This window comes from Rhineura floridana, chromosome 1, assembly GCF_030035675.1.
Source record: "Rhineura floridana isolate rRhiFlo1 chromosome 1, rRhiFlo1.hap2, whole genome shotgun sequence".
Taxonomy (NCBI): domain Eukaryota; kingdom Metazoa; phylum Chordata; class Lepidosauria; order Squamata; family Rhineuridae; genus Rhineura; species Rhineura floridana.
Genome location: NC_084480.1, coordinates 238,816,982 through 238,834,493, shown reverse-complemented (window position 1 = coordinate 238,834,493; position 17,512 = coordinate 238,816,982). Strand labels below are relative to the sequence as shown.

Sequence of the window (17,512 nt, the reverse complement as noted above, 5' to 3'; positions counted from 1 at the left end):
TACTTTGTGTCCTGGCCTTATCATCATCATCACTGTGCTGCAAAGAAGATTGTGCTTGCCTTCAGATATTGGATGGGAAAAGGCTGGTGCGCCTATCCTGCTGCATCCAGAAAGTGGGGGGAAAAGATGTAATTAAGGCAGACCCCCTCAGGAAGTTGCTCAAAGCTGCTCTCACAGAATCTGCAAACTGAAATTGTGCTGCATGGTTGCAGTTAAATTACAGATTTCTGAACTTGGAGCTGAATCTATGTGGTGTCATAAGTAATCTTGTTTATATCTTGTGGTGAATTCTTTGCTTATGAAATTGAGTTCAGCACATATAGTTCTGTACTGAAAGCAGTTACTTTCACTATAATAGTATTTTGCACTGACACCTGTGTTGTTGTTGCAGGCATAATGGACAGGTAACAGGATATTGTTCTGTTGTGGTGCCAGAGAGTAAGAATGACAGAGTGCTTCCTGCCTCCCACCAGCAGCCCCAGTGAGCACCGCAGGGTGGAACATGGTGGGAGTCTTGCCCGGACCCCAAGCTCTGAAGAAATCAGCCCAACAAAGTTCCCTGGCTTATATCGAACTGGTGAGCCTTCACCACCGCATGATAGCCTGCATGAACCTCCAGATATTGTGTCTGATGATGAGAAAGAGCATGGGAAGAAAAAAGGAAAATTTAAGAAGAAGGAGAAAAGAAGTACGTGGTTCCCCCCCCCAATCTGTACAATACTAGTGTGCTTTTTAGTATTTCCAGTGGGCTTTTCGTGATCCAGTGCTTATGTGTATGTGTTTTAATGTAGTCCTTTATATAATTTATTTATTTAGCTGTCACTGTACATGACACCACCAGCTTCAATGCATTTTACAAATGTTTTATTTTTAATATGATTTTAAAGTGTAAAATACTATAGAGTCTGCACTAGTTCTTTTCAGATGTTTTGGTATGTGATGCCTTCCTATCTATCAGGGTCTTAACATTATTTGTAAATATGTTGAGGCTTTCATGACATCTAAATGAGTATAAAAATGCTTACAAATTGGAATGGTGACATCATAAGCTTGAAGTATGAACAAGCCTTATGCATCACCAATGTCATCACTTTAAAACAGGGTGGGAACATTTTTCAGTCCAGGGCCAGATCAAGAACTGACCCACCCTCTGCTGGCCTTTTTTTAAATAGGGGAGTGGGGCAGATCAGCTGATGGGAGCCCCTTTAAAGTTGTCCATTTGCAAGTTTGTTTTGGTATGAAACATTGCCTGCAAATTGAAATTTTTCTCTGTAGACTGGCAAAGTTGTCTGCCAAGGAAAAAATGTCCATTTGCAGTCTTAAGTGATTATATTTTGCAAAGTCTTCTCCATATTGCCAGCAAATTACCCCTGACAAATTATATATATCTGCTGTAATATATATGGGGTCAAATGCCATAAATGAAGCATTTTTTTAAAAAAAAAACTTGAATAGCTAAAGTGTTTTGAGTTGTGACAGATGGAAAACCAGTCTTCAGAAATAATTGTTTTCAACATCTTTCCCCATTTTTGTTAGTCTGTCCAAGTACCCCTTAGGCTTCTAATAAGAATGTGTGAATTTTTGAATAATAACCCCTTTTGTTGAACACTTTCTGATATTATCTTTACAAACTATGTGAGTGGCCTTAAGATATTATTTTGTCTACTAGGAGGGTTATGCACTTCCCTGTTCGCTCTGCTTGCCACCCCGCCACCCCCAGTTTGGCACAGCATGCACTCTGGCAAGTACAAGCGAGGAAAGAGGAAGAGAGGGTAGGTCAGAAAGAGAGAAAGAGGGCAAAGAAGAGTGGCTGATTTCTCACGAGTTTCACCCTTCCTCAAAAGATGAGCGGTTGCCAGACCCCCCTTCTCTCCACAGCAAAGACTGTGAAAGAGATTGTGGTGACACTGGCTAGAGAAAAGAGACAGCTATGCCTCTTTCAAGGTGGAGACCCACACAAACACTCACTGGTTGCCTCGCCCTGCCTTTCCTCCCTACTCCTCATTCCCCTCTCAAAAGGGCTCCAGAGCCAGCAGCAGGGGGAACACGTCCCTCCTTTGGACCGGTCACTTCACGTCTCAGCTTATTTCCTCCTCTGTTCCCCTCCAGCAGCTTGGAGTGTCACGTGCAGCTCCCCGTTTTGAGCCCCTGCCTCGGTCTCTTCCTCCATTTCCTTCCTCCGACCAAGGCAGCACCTGAGGAGCCATCCTTGTGCCGATCTGAGGGATGCCGCTGTAATCCTGGACAGCCTCTCCCTCCTCTCCTCCTCCCTTGAGGGCCATGCTAGCTGCTTTGCCCTTGCCCCAGACCGGAACACCTTCTTCTCTGTGACTCTCTGTGGCTAGAAGCGCCAGTGGGGGTGCTTCCTTCACTTAAGATCCTGCCGGTGGTCTCTTAGGCTTTCCCTCGGTGTCTCCTGCTGCTCCTAGATTTGTGAGGGTTGCCATGATCTTCCACAGCAACAGTCTGTGCTGACCACTTTCCACGGGCAGGGCCAGCCATAGCAGGCAGGAGAGAAAGCAGCAAGGCCTTCTCCCTGTGCTGCTCAGACCATACTGTGGACACTGCTGCCAGGCAACCTGCCTTCTATTTCTCTCCCATACCCTGCCCTGATTTCATGCCAATCCAGGATTGTGACACGGTGCTACAAACACTCCAGTGTGGGTTCCAGTGCAGCAGATTTGGGAAACAGTGTAACTACAATCTAGTGCAAATATAGTATAGACAGAGAGGTTGTTCTTAAACAAAGTTTAACACGCAGATAACTAAAAGTGGAATCAATCCCTAAATTTTGTAGTTCATGGCCACAAAATCGGTTCACAAAAAATTGTTAATGTTAATTACCCCTTTTTGTCTCCATCATGACAGATATTTGCTAGCCAACTGAAAATAATTTTACAGCAAAAAATAACATTATAGGTAAAATCTCCAGTGAGAGAGGTTTTAAAGCCTAGTCCAAAATTTCCTTAATTGGTCCTCTAATTGTATTGGAAGTTATGGCTTTTGGAATCTTTCCCCATACGCACCCTTGGAATAGTAACTCTACTTCTATCTGTTTTCCTTGCCAATGTATTTTAGACGTACCAGAGCTGTCAGAACAACTGCTTGATAATATTTGTTGTATGTTGTTATGTGCCTTCAAGTCAGTTATGACTTATGGCAACCCTATGAACCAGTGATCTCCAATAGCATCTGTTACCTTGATAATATAGCATTATATTAAGAATTGCTAGTCCTCCATTGTTTGTACTTTTATGTTTTATTTTAAGTGCCACGTTAGGTATCCTTGATTGCAAGATAAATTGGTTAATCATAATTTGAATTCTTTAAAAAGTTACCTTTTAAATTTGTGCTTTGATCTGTGGTGATCATTCGGTTCTCTATTGTGATGTTGCTATAATTGTATATGTACAGAAATACTAACAGGCTTTCAGAGAAACTAAAGATGCTTAGCTGTAAACTATGGGTCTAAGTCTTGCAATATCATGTTATTGAAGACCTCAGCTTTCTTCCATATTTTAAACTACTATGAGATTCTGGGGTTTGAGATCTCAGGGTTTTTTTTTCCTTTTAAATGGTAGCTTTCTTATTTGCCTTCTGGTTTTTGAAGTAATATGAAAAATTTGAGTTTCTTACATGTTTGCTTGGAATTAAGTCCCACCATGTTCAGTAGAGCTTACTTCCAAATAAGTGTGGAGCCCTCAAATTCTGGATTTGAGTTTAGTGCAGGACTACAGCTGTTGGGACAAGACTTGGTGACCCTAGGTCCTAGAGTGTAGGAGAAGGCAAGAGATGACAAAAACTAACATGTTGTGGAAGGGATTTGGACCCTATGGCTGAGCTAAAGCAGGGGTTGTCAACCTTTTTTGGACCAGAGGGCACATTTCAAACTTTGATAGAGTGCTGGGGACAAATGGCTGCCATGGGAGCATGGCATAACACAAAATTAGAGAGTAGTCATGATGAAGCTTTTCTCATAATTGTATTTCCACACTATAAAAGGCTTGACTGTTGAATTTCTGCTTGCCATGCAGCTGTTAAAGGCATAAAAACCATGTTTTCTTCCAATTCCAACCTTAAACCAAAGCCTATGCTGCCATCCTGTACCCATGTTACCTGCAAGTAAGCCCCATTAAATAGAAAGAGACTTACGTCTGAGTAGATATGTATACCATTGTACTTTAAGTCAATTATACAGCAAATTCCTAATAAGTCCCTGGTTGTTTAGCTGCTCCAAAGCAGAAAACATGCTTAAGCATTTTTGCAAAGTTTTCACATTAGCCTTTTGAGGGGAGAGGAATTCTTTAACATTCACCTGTCCTTATTGTGCAGTAAAATTTTGAGTCTTCTCTGATCTTAGGTGAACCCAGCACAGGAAAGATGTATCCTAGTTGCTAGGGGGCGGGAAAGAAGGGCAAGCTATAGAGATTCCAAGAACTATGAAAAAAGGCAGAAGCAGGAAAAGTGCACTAAAAGGAAGGGTGAACAGCAACTCTTTAGGACCCCAGGCATTCCTGTTGCCTTCATGTCCAAACAACTAACTCATCAATCATAGCTCTTACTTCACTCATTGACTAATAACAGTGACAGGCAGGAGTAGCCATGCTGTCTCATTTCACAGAAATTGTTTAGAAGTACATTACAGGTACATTAGGTACATTATTTAGTACATGCACATTTTGCTCCATAGCTTCCTTTCTAGGAGAGATAGAGACTTACTTTTTTTTAAAAAAAATGAAAGCTCACGTTCTTGGCTACCTGCTAAGGGCACCACTAAAGACCTTTCTGGGCTCCATGGTCCTTGTGGGTGATGGTTGACAAACCCTGAGCTAAAAGAATGGGTTAAAGGAGTTTGAAATAAATAGAGGGAATACAGGGGAACACTTGATGGCCAGGAACAAGTGTCATGGGTTAATGTGAAATGTGTGTATGTGTGGGAAATCTGCTAATCTGGGGAGGGGATGAGGTGGGAGAGAATTAGAGGTAGTTCCTGAATCTTTTATCTAGAGAGCACTGAGACAGTGGCAGGATCCTGGCACATTAGGTAGAAGTTAAAAGTCAAAATTGGGGACCTAGTAAATCCTTTTTTAAAGTCATGTTTTTCCTCTTCGTTAGGCATGTTTTTCAAATGCTGTATCATAGCAGTATATATTCCTGAGCCATGTCTTCATCTTTTAGTTCCAAGTTGGTCCATATCTGTAGATGTAGAGCTCTTAGCATCGCTTTGACAGCATGCCAGTCATGCTGGAATATCACATCAGTGCTGCAGCTAATTCTCCATCAAATTTAGTTTAGTTGTTGTTGCTGTTATATGTATAAATTTATTAATTACATTTATATCCCACCTTTCCTTCGTAGGAGCCCAGGACGTCAAACGAAAACACTAAAAACACTATATTAAAACAAAACATATTTAAAAACATATTTTTTTAAAAAAGCATTAAAAACATCTTTAAAAGCAATTCCACCACAGATGCAGACTGGGATAAGGTCTCTACTTAGAAGGCTTGTTGAAAGGAAGGTTTTCTGAGCCTGTTCCTCCTATCTTACCACATATGCTGCAATTAATAATGGGTGTGTGTTTTAAGTTTTTAAAATTATTTTCCTGTTCTGGCCTACAGGGTAGGCAGGGCTTGTTTAGGAGAGGTGTAGCTTATTAGACTCCTGTGCATATATGTCAGAGACAATACAATACCTGATATTTTGCAATGAAAGCAATATTTGTTTTATGATTGTGGAACTGAAATCTCATATGCAGTTTACATAATCCAAACGAGCACCAGTAGTTTGTGATGTGTCAGGATAGTGGGGACAACTTTGCCTATGGAGTTGAAAAGTAAGTTTTATGTTTTTTAGAGGTAGTACCTGAGTATGTGAATGCATTTATATTCTAGAATATCTGGTCTAGCCCTTCTTTCTTTCTTTCTTTCTTTCTTTCTTCTTTCTTTCTTTCTTTTAGTGGTTTAAGTAAATGATTTTTGAATGCAGTCCACTTCTCATTGAAGCCAGTAGCAAAACTCTCGCTGATTTTTCTGCAACAGAATTGACTTTTTTCAACAGGTTGATTTTCAGATGTGCCTGCAAAGATGTTGAATTGATACCATGACAATGTATTATGTTCATTGTGGGAGCACAGAGATATTCCAACATTTAATTTATTCCCCACAAAATGAGCTAGGAGCTGAGAAGTATGCTATTCATTGCTTTATTGACCTGGATCTGCCATAGATCTGTGTAACAACAACAGTGATTATAATAAATATCATAATGATGATTATTATAATTATTATAATAAATATAATAATGAGAAAAATAAATGTGGAAATGCAAGAGGTTCTAAATGATGTTCTGTACTCTATGCAAGTATGAGTAACTGTGTTATGCTTCTTAAGTAACAAACCAAAGTTCAAAGAATTATTTACATTTATTAGTAAAAAATGTATACTGTTTGAACATTGTTGCTGATTTTAGTGGTTATTTAAAAAAATTTTTGTTATTCACCCCTTCTCCCAAGGAACTCAGATCAGTGTACATGTCCCCCCCCCTTATTCTTGCAACAATTCTGTTGAGGTACTTCAGGCTAAGATATGTTAACTGGCCAAAGGGCATCTGGGATTTGAATCTGAGTCCTACTACTTGTATTCTGGCTTTCTGCCCACTATTTTGCCTATATTGACCTAAAACATATACAAACTTCAAGATTCTCTGAGCATTCTACTTTTTTATAGGAATCTATGGCAGTCCCTGGCTATTATGTGCCATTCATATCACTATACAGCATCAGTTTTGTATTGATTTTACTGTGACATATTCTTTATGAGGAAACAAGTTAAAAACATTAAGACAGCAATTCTAAGTTTACTTGTGAAGGAATAAGCCCTTTAATTCAATGGGACATTAATTCAGAGGACATTAATTCAGAGTAACTGTGCTTAGGTGTGCGTTGCAAGTCGGAATGAAAATTCAAACTGAACGTCACAAGCAAGACCCTTGTGTAGAGTCAGCAGGTAATCAAGTGATTCTGCTTGTATATCCCTCCTGAAAAATGTGTGTGGATCTTTCATACCAAGAAAAAAATCCATGTACATTCTTCTGTGGAGGAAAAATATGTCAGAATTGGCCCCAAGTCCTGCTTAATTCCGCAAAAAGTGTGTAGGTACCACATTATTCATTTAGCATCCATTTTCTTTTGTTTTTTCTAGATTGACATTTGATATTTTCCATCTTTCATTTTTTTTCTCCTTAACAGCTGAAGGCTATGCAGCCTTTCAGGAAGACAGCTCTGGGGATGAAGCCGAAAGTCCCTCCAAGTTAAAGCGCTCCAAAGGGATCCATGTTTTCAAGAAGCCAAGTTTCTCCAAAAAGAAGGAGAAGGATTTTAAAATAAAAGAAAAACCCAAAGATGAAAAACATAAAGAGGAAAAGCACAAGGAGGAAAAGCATAAAGAGAAAAAATCAAAAGACTTAACAGCAGCAGATGTTGTCAAACAGTGGAAAGAAAAGAAGAAAAAGAAAAAGCCATCTCAAGAGTTAGAGATACCACAAGTGGATGTTCCCAGGCCTCGACCTGTGTTTGGCATCCCTTTGGCAGATGCAGCAGAAAGGACCATGTTGTATGATGGCATCCGCCTGCCAGCAGTTTTTCGGGAATGTATAGATTATGTAGAGAAATATGGCATGAAATGCGAAGGCATCTACAGAGTTTCAGGTATAGTGGCCTACCTGAAGATAGCTTTCCTGTTCTTTGTCTCTAGTATACGTAAGGGGGCTGTCCATCATCATCACTCCCTGCACTTCATGTAACTTTGTAAATGTATGCAGTTTTCTAAAAGCAAATGTGTTTAGCTCTGCTGTTGAATTTATAGGTAGCTCTAAATTTGAGAGTAGAAGCATCACTGACGTAGGTGCAATTGGAAAAACTTCCAAGGACATCCTATTTACTAGTAATTTATATGTCTTAAACTTTAAGAGATTAAGGGCACAATTCTTTTCATGTCTACATGGAAATAAGTTCCATTTGTGTTCAGTGGTGCTTACTTCCAGGTAAGCATGTATATAGCCTGAGGCTGCAATTCTATACCTAGTTTCCTAGGAGTAAGCTCTTTGAACTTGATAGGATTTAGTTTTGACTAGACACATAAGATTGTGCTGTAAGTTGGCAAATCCAGTCTTCTGCATTTGAGGATAGAGTGTTTTATCAGTGCCATTGAATTCCTGCCTCCCTAGAGTGGCAGATTTGATTTCTAAGCAGTTTCCTCGGCCATCTGCCACCTGCTTGCTGAGCACAGCAGATGAAGAACAACAACATTGTTTAGTCTTTGTGATAGAAAGGGACAATCGGCACATGGTACTTTCCAACTGTATTCCTCATAACACTTGCTCTGGAGTAGTGGTGTTGGTATGGTAGGTCTATAGTGGTGTCAGTAGCTTAAGGACTTTAGGCAGATACATGTAATTAGAGATGTTAAGGACACTGCAGTTGTTTGGTGTATGTTTTTATTTATGTTGTCTAAAAAGATGCAGTGCTAACAAGTAAAACAGTGATTTGTCAAGTGGTGTACAGTGGGGAGAAGACATATTCTCCAGTTGCTTTTTCCTCTTACACTTTGAATTTGCTTTTCTTCCAAAAGGAATTTATACACAAAGTTCCATTAGTTGGTATCTTGAAAAACAGGGGAAATGCTGCAGTAGCTGTTGAGGATTTAGCTTGGATTTGAAGAAAACACCCTGGTAGTAATGCCAAGATAATTAGCAGTCACAGTAGTTGTGTAACCTTTGATCCACATAAAAGTAAGAATGATTTGAGTCATTTATTTAATTATACAGCTGTATTTTGAATTGTGAATACCACCTGTGGGAAACATCATGCCCGTGATCTGAATACAGTGCATGAGCTGTTTTGACAAGAACTGGAATGCAAATTCAGAGGCAGAGTTTAAGGACAAAACTGCACAGGAAGTAAATATTTTGAAGAGATCTTTAATGCGAACAGGCATGTTAGTGACACATAAATATGAAAGCAATAACCACACTTTTTATGGCACTGTATGTTGTTGTCCCATGCAGAAATATAGTAATACATTCCCACCCCGAGGGTTTTCTGATGTTTGAGGTTCATAGTTTTTTATGCTTTACTATGCCAGTCTCTGCTACAGCATGGCCAAAGCAGCGTCATGTATGCTTCTCTACGTAACAGAAATGGGTACTGCTCTGTATTTAGGCTTAAGGAGAATTTGTGCAAGGACTAGAAAGCGTTCAGACAACAGTCTGAACAGTACAGAGATGTAAATGCTCTAACAGCCTCATAAAGGAGCTCATAAAAGTTAGTAGCTTGCTTTTTTTTTTACTAACCTATTAGTTGACACACACTGGCCATGAAGGAAGGGAAGACCTTCTGCATTTGTGTGCTAGTTATAGAGGAAAAACCTTTCCTTCCTCTCGGGCTATCATGCAAACCAAGCAGGTTGGCAGAGGTTGGGTGGAGCAGTTTGTCCCTCCTCCACCAGCCCACTCACTCACCTGCATAGAATTTCTGTGCACTTGCCTGCATGGAATTTCTGGTCACCTGTGACAACTAGGCAAGCTCATAGATGCAAGACTGGATTATAAAGTCAATAGTGTATAACACATCTGAAGAATTAAACTGATGTCCTTCTGAAAAGAGTATTTGATTATGAGACTAAAGGGATAGTCAAAATTCCTAAGCCTTGAAGTTACCATCCACCCTCGGCCACTGCTGTTTCTCCTCCACCTGATGTTCCTGTAAATTAGAGACACTGGCTGTATCTGCATGTAAGACTAAACTATGGTTTAGCACTCAAGGAGGAGTGGAAATGAGCCTGAGTGTCATGTCAGGTGTGCACGCTCCCTTCTCCTTCCTCACGGCTTTGTGGAGGACTGTGGTAGTTTTGTTTTACTGAATCCTGGATTGTTGTTACATTTGAAACAAGGATTCTAATTTAAAATAAGCTCTGGTAAGTATCATAACAAGCCAGCATCAAATCATGAATTTGTTCTGCTTGGGCTTGTTCTGGCTTGTCCATATAGTGCGAAACTATGCAAATGCAGCCTAGTACTGCTACCTTCCTCTCATTGCACACACTTATTCACCCTCTTTCTGTCATCTCTGATTCATGTGCTCTAGTGTTAAGAGCCCAATGAGTGGTATTCAACTACATAATGGTGCTAGTGCAAGGCTTAGCACTAATGCAATGGGATTCCCACCCTTTTGCACACTGTGCCATCCCCAAATCTCCAGAGAGATGGGGAAAAGCCCAGAATAGATTTAGGGGGGATGTGGGGGGAGGAGAGGGGAGAAAAGTCCTGTTGTGCAAGTGCTAAACCTTGTGCTAGCGCTATTAGGTAGTAGAATACTGCCCAAAATTTTGTGACTTTACAAAATGAAGATGGTGCTTTATGTGCATGATTACTTTTTTTCTGTTTGTTTTTGGAGTTACTGAGTACACAGTGCATCTTTTATTGTGCTACTTGCTAATCTCCAAGGGCCTTTTCCCAGGTAGTTTCTTTTTTTTTTTACGTTTGGAAGGAAAAACAGCTATAACCAAGTGTCTAACCAAGAAGTGCAAGACAGAAAGAAAAAAATGTGAGGGTTTATACACATACCGTAGTATGTTTTGCCCTTTCAGTAGTGAGAGGAACTGCTGCATTCTCCTCATAGCAGCTGCAAGCCTATGTCTTAATAGTGGCTAGGGGTAATTCACAAGAGGGAAATGAAAATCTCCCCAAGGTGTGACTGAAGCCTTGCATCTAGAACAGATACGTGGTTTGGCCCGCCCAGATGTTGCTGAACTACAACTCCCATCACACCTGACCTTTGATCATCCTTGCTGGGGTCGATGGGAATTGTAGTTCGGCAGCATCTGGAGGGCAAAAGGTCCCCTTCCCTGACCTAAAGCAATGGGAGCACAGATGCTTGTTTTTACCTACAGACCTCTAAATGGCTTACGTATGAACCATTTTGTAGGGCATCTTTTCTCTTGAACCGTACCTCAGTCTTTTGATCAACCGAGCACATCCTTCTAAGCATGATATCTGTTTGGAAAAACAAGGACATACAGAGAGGCTATCTCAGTGGTAGCTCACAAGCTTGGTAACTCTCCTCTGTCTGAGATTCACCGAAGTTCAATGTGTGAGCGTTTTCCAGGGAAGCTATAAGAGCATTTGTTTAGCAACTAAGGATGCAATCCTATGAAACTTACCTAGGAACAAGTCTCACTGAACTTAGTAGTACTTACTTCTGAGTCAATAGGACTGTGCTACACAGGGGAGTCTTAGTATAATTTACATTTCTCTTAGAAGTATTTGGTTTTTATATGGCTGTTACCTGTCCTGAGCTGGTACATTATATAAACCTAATAAAAAAATAAGATGGCTGCTCTCTAAATCTAGGATAGCTAAACTGTGGCTTTCCAGATGTTGATGGATTTAGCAACTCTCATCAGCCCCAGCTAATTTCAGGGATGATCGTACTTTGCAAATTTAAGTGGCTTTAAATTGTTTTTAAGGATGTATTTTAAATTGTGGTAACCTGCCCTGGAACCTAAGCATTTAGAGGGCCAAAGCTTAGCCTGCTCTTAATTAAATGCCACAAAACTATTGTACTTGGTTAGTTGACTTATATTCTCAGAGTTGTTTGGTAAAATCATTCTAAATATTTTAAAAGGAATCAAATCAAAGGTGGATGAGCTAAAAGCAGCATATGATCGAGAAGAATCTCCCATCCTGGAGGAGTATGAGCCTAACACTGTTGCCAGCTTGTTGAAACAATATCTGCGAGAACTTCCTGAAAACCTGCTTACCAAAGAGCTAATGCCTCGCTTTGAAGATGCTTGTGGGAAGAGCCTGGAGGCTGAGAAGTTGCAGGAGTGCCAGCGTCTCCTGAAAGAGCTGCCAGAGTGTAACTATCTACTGATTTCTTGGCTAATTGTGCACATGGACCACGTCATTGCAAAGGAGCTAGAAACAAAAATGAATATCCAGAACATTTCCATAGTGCTCAGCCCAACTGTTCAGGTATGCATGCCAGCCTGTGTGTGTGTGTATATATGTGTGTGCTTTTTGAAACTGATTGTTAGAAATTGCCTTACCTACAGGCATATGTTGCAGTTTTCTTGTTGAAGGTAAGGGGGGAGGGTTGGCATCTGCTTTGGAATTGTACATGGAGTTGTTTTGAGTTCTTCAGAGGTTCTCATCAAGCCTTCACCCCTGATAGAGACAAAGGTCTGAAGCAAAATGGATGCATTGTTTTGGTTGAGACATGATTTAGCATAAAATTATACATAATGTACAGTTTCTTCTGCATAATTTTAATGGCTCCTGCTGTTCTCTACATTTGAGCATTGCTGCTTTGCAAAGCTGGTTTTCATTGGGATACCTTTCTTTTGAAAGACCTCTTTTGAGACCTCAGAGCTTAAAACAGCCATCCTTTCTTTGATATATTTAGTAGCATCTTCTGTTATATTGCATGACTTTGAACTCAGAAGCCACCATCTTTGGAATATTGATGACATATTTGGTGGGAATATTTTTGCACCCTAACATTTTGGCCTGGAGAACTGGTTATTTTTTAAAGCCTGTAGCCATGTTGGCAGGAGAAAGGGATGCAGAAAACATACACTGCAATCTCAAATGCTTGCTAGGTTGTAAGTCCCAAAGAATATAGTGGACTCCTGAGTAAACATACATAGGATTGCGATAAATCAGAATAAAAGCGGGCTTAACTTGTACTAGAATCTGGGTTTGTCTAGATACTGAGAGGTTACCCATCACTACCCTCACATCTCACCAGAAGTTCCAATTTAAAACATTTTGAATTGATGATGATCAAATGTCTTTAGCACAGAAAACAGAAATGGACATATTTTGAGCCAAAGGGATAAAATGTCAAGTGGGTGAATGTGTGGTATCTGCCAGCATCCTTAATCAATATATTTCAAAAGTGAAAAATGGGGGGGGGGAGTAGGTAGTAAGCAGCATAGTCTATGCATTGACAGGCTCCAAAACTGTTCAAAACCATTTGTACTAGCACGGTGGAGTCTGAAAACGTCTGATGTATAGGCAGTTCTTAGATTGTTTAATTTAACTAACCATTCGTTGAATTGAGATTTTCAGGTCCCTCCATCTCTGGATAGCACTTATCCTGGAAGTGGCAGCCATAACATTTACCTGTGTAGTTTCACGGTGACATCAAAGGAGATCAACCAATGGCATAAAGGGAGGTGGGGCAATCTAAATACACAGAGTTTGGGGTGAAGATTGCAGGAATCTTGGTTTGAGGACTTGGTGGTAGGGAGGTCCAAAGGCTCCTAAACATGTGTTTTGTGAGACTGTGTGCATGGTCTTCTGTGACTTGTTCATATAGAGATGATGCTGTCAAGCTCTACACATGCTAATTTCCTTATAAGAAATTATGAGTTTGAAAACAGGGAAGTTGGTCATTTTTAAAAACTGCTACCTTGTTTCTGATTCTTTAGCAAACTTTTGTCATGCTGTTCAAATGTATTTTTGCAACTATGAATACTGAAGACTTAAAAATTAATGAAAAAGCAGGAGTTTTAGGACCAAAGCATTAAAAACATTTTTGTAAGAAGAATGTTTTAAACAAGCTAACAATAGCCATTGTCCAAAGACCACTGCACGGTTATGTGCACTGAAATTCTGCTGAAATCATTTGGGCTTAAGCATACATAACTACTAGATAATTGCCAGTAATTAACGCTAGAGCTGTTGACCTCCTTCCAGTATAAGCACTCACAGTATTAGTACTCTACTTTTAATTTTTTTATTGCATAATGACACTGTCAGACCAGTTGCTGAAGTACTATACGAAATATGTTGGGTGAAACTATTTTGTGCAATATGTCAACAGCTGAAGTCTTACGACAAAAATCAAATAATTTCATAAAGTTATACTGCTGTATTTTGGGTTAAATATATTATTTATTTATTTAAAATATTTCTATCCTGCCCTTCTACCCTACAATAGGGCACTCAGGGCAGCTACAATAAAAACATATACATACATAATAAAATACACAATAAAAACACAAAACATTACAGTAGATTAAAATGCATAAAATACTATTAAAATACATAAAATGCAATTATGCATACGCATACAAACGTACATGTATATTTGTGCATACACGTATAAAAAAGTGAGACTAAAAGAACTTAAGATTTAAAAATGAAGAATAAAAAGCTTAAAACGGTGTCAGGCTGACCCATATTCCAGTGTGTCTTAGAATTTAAATTACTCCAATTTGAGAACTGGAGTCTAGATAACATTTGCTTTTAAAGTCACTGCCATTTTTATGTAATTCAGTGGCAGTAAGGCCTTCTGGGCATGTGGATTAGGTAATGTTCTTTGATGCTTTTCCTTTGCCATTTTCCTTCTTAACAGCCAACATAAAGTGATTGCAACATGGTCATACCCTGTTGGATCTTGTTATGTATGTAGGATTAAGTAAAAGTGCAATTAAAGGCAGGCCTTCCTTGACTCCAGAATCTTTCTGGAAGCTAATGTGACAGCTAGTTATCAGAGCAAATCACATTTCAAGGCCATGAACAGAAGTATCTCTTTTCAGCATATATGTGACCGTGTTTTTAAGATACCTAACAAGTGATGGAAAATATATTATGCTTCAAAACTATTATAGGAGAGGGGTTAAAAAAGCATTTAAAAAAAAAATATATTGCAGATTTGCAACATGCTGCCCAGAGACTTTGTAGAGAGGATCTCAGTGGCTTAAAGCTTTAGCATAGCTGGGAATTCTGGAATTGTCAGTATTAATATTCTTAGCAAATATTTTGCTTTCTAAGCTTTCTGACATTTTGGATTGCAAGATATACAATGAACTCTTTTGTCTGGAATAAGTTTCCCAGTGCTCCAGACTAACAAAGATTGCTAATAAATAGCACTGGGTCTTTGTTAACATTTTGCTCTTGCCCAGTCGGTCTTATAAAGCTTGTGGGAACTGACTGGATGGTGGAGGTGGTTTTCTGTTATGTAAGAAAGTCAAACTGGGGTATTAGGGTTAGGCCTTCAGAGGTGCATATTTGACATGCTACCTTCATATTGTTAAAAATGTTGAATAGTATTATTCTTATTTAAACGTAAATCTGCTAAGATTTTTCTAAGCCCTGTACTTAAATTAAAGATAACACAGTCCCTGCCTGCAGACTAAACATCTCTTATACATGATATAGCTCAGGGCTGCAGCCGTGTGTGCTCCATGCACCAACCCCACTACCTGACTCCAGGAACAGTAACCCCAGGTACCTCCACCCCCCTCACTAACCCCCCCAGTGCCCCAAGGTGTTGACACGTGGCTGCTGCCACCTCACTCACCTGACGCCAGCCCGCCACATGCCCTGTGATCAGTTACTTGCACGGTTGCCTCCCTGTGTTGCCGCCCTGGCTAAGAGGAGCAGTGCAGGAAGGGGGAAGGCAACTGGCCTGGTCATCTACAGCTGCTAATCCCAAAACCGGGCACTTCTTCTGGCCACCTTTCTACTTCTCCCACTGCTTCTCCTGCTGGACTGTCTCTTCAGTGTGATTAGCCAGAAGGTGGCAGCCAGGCTGTAGTTTGCAGCCCTACCTTTCTGTGGCGATGTGAACTGCAGTGTGACAACTTTTTACATATTTATGTATATAGAAAGGAATGGGAAAGAGCAAGGTAAGCAAGTATTGGAGCAGATGCTTCTTCTCTGGCCTATGAATAGGGTCAGATTGGTCTCCCCGTTGCCATAATGATATTTCTGGGAGGCAGGGGGTATATCCTCCCAGTGGCAGAGTCTGGTTCTGCAGTCCTCAGGCAACTGGCAGTTGATGTAGCCTAAATAAGAGAAGTCCAATGGTGCAGCTTTGTCTTAAAGTAAAGATATAAAGCCAAATCCTGTGGAAAGAAGAAAGCTAGGACTGTCAGAAAGATTTTCACAAATTTCCTTTCTTGATTCTACTTATGTTCTAGAACTGTGTGCCCTTGGCCTCCTCATAGAACCCTTCCCATGCCAGTCTTGTAGTGATGAATTCAAAATGTTCAGATTATGTTCCACCACAATCTGGGAGAAAGTGTACTGCAGAAAGGTGAATGCAGAGCAGAGCATTCTGTGTTACTCTCACATGTGGGTCAAGGCAAAACTTAAAGGGGAAAGTAAAAGAAAACTGTAAGATCATTTACTCAAATCTTTCTTGGATGGAAATTTCTTCTAGCCCTGAAGATGGCAAAACCCAAAACTTGAATAAATCACTTTTGGCAGAATCCTGAGGATCTAGGCCTTTATAGTTATGGAGATGTATTTTAAACTGATTTTTTTTTTAAAAAAAAGATCTTATTGTTGGTATGGGAAAATAGAATAAATGCAAAATTAACAAACAATAGCAGCAATCTGGAGTTGTTAATGAAGCTGATTTGGAACTTATTTCCTGTTTGCTAACATGTGAAGTTACTTGTTTGGGATCAAAAAGTCAACCATTACATTTGTCCCCAAACTATGTGATTTATAAGGGGAAAGTACACAAATTGATAGCTAATAGACTACATTTGAACAACAAATTGTTTTAGACAGGATCTCATGAGTTTTTAGCCTATTCAGGAAGTTCAAAAACAGCATTATTTTCAAAAGGTGAAGGAATTTTTTGTACACCCTAGGTGTGTGAGAATGATTTGGCATCCATACTGTAGATATTTACAAACAAAGTGATATGATCTTCCTCTTTGAAGTGATAATTTGCCTGTTGTGTCTTTTCAGATCAGCAACCGTGTCTTATATGTGTTTTTCACGCATGTTCAAGAGTTCTTTAGAAATGTGATTCTTAAACCAGTGACGAAGCCTCTTCGCTGGTCTAATATGGCAGCGATGCCAGCATTGCCAGAAACACAGGAAAGCATCAAAGAAGAAATTAGAAGACAGGTTGGTCTTCCTCTAAATGGGATGAATCCATTCTTTTTCCAACAATAGTGATCTTGATTGAGGCAATTGTGACAACTTACAATTAAAAGAAGCAATAGATTTATTCTAGGACAAAAATGGCATTTAAAAGTCAGGCTAAGACTCTTAGTTCATATGCTCCAAAATGCATGGAAACATTAAGTTAGTTTCTGAGGACAAATTTCATATTGATTGGACAAATAAATGTCTGATAGGAGAAATTCTGATTTTCTAAGGAATAGGTTTTGGTTTTAACAGAAAATGTGATACATCTCACTACCAACTCCCCCTGTTACTTCTGCAATAAAACAAGTGACAAGGAAGGCCCTGGAATTTGAGGTCTTCCTGATTATTGGAGACAGCAAACTAAGAACTAGAAATGAAGGGATTGTGGTTCAGTTATTCGTAAGCTAAAAAAAACAAAACTTCATAGTAAAGATTGCAAGAATATAAAGCCAAAATGTAAGTGCCTTGTTTGAGTTAAAATAAAGTGTTTTTAAAAATGGGTTGAAAAATGAATGAAAAATGTGTATGTGTCAGGGTGAGGGAGGGAGAAGAT

At 39.6% G+C, this 17,512-nt stretch overlaps 1 protein-coding gene across 2 annotated transcripts in view; it reads left to right on the top strand.

Annotated features, from left to right (window-relative positions):
• RALBP1 (ralA binding protein 1) overlaps positions 1-17,512 on the top strand; it is a 43,615-nt gene that overhangs the window by 12,730 nt on the left and 13,373 nt on the right. Inside the window, exons 2-5 of one of the 2 annotated variants that reach the window (XM_061595458.1) lie at positions 392-688; positions 7,250-7,708; positions 11,684-12,033; positions 16,774-16,935. In XM_061595458.1, the coding sequence (XP_061451442.1) occupies positions 445-688; positions 7,250-7,708; positions 11,684-12,033; positions 16,774-16,935 (1,215 nt within the window). In that variant the 5' untranslated portion in view covers positions 392-444. Of the gene's footprint in view, positions 1-391; positions 689-5,707; positions 5,837-7,249; positions 7,709-11,683; positions 12,034-16,773; positions 16,936-17,512 lie in introns of those variants that run through there. The other variant, XM_061595467.1, reaches the window with a different exon arrangement.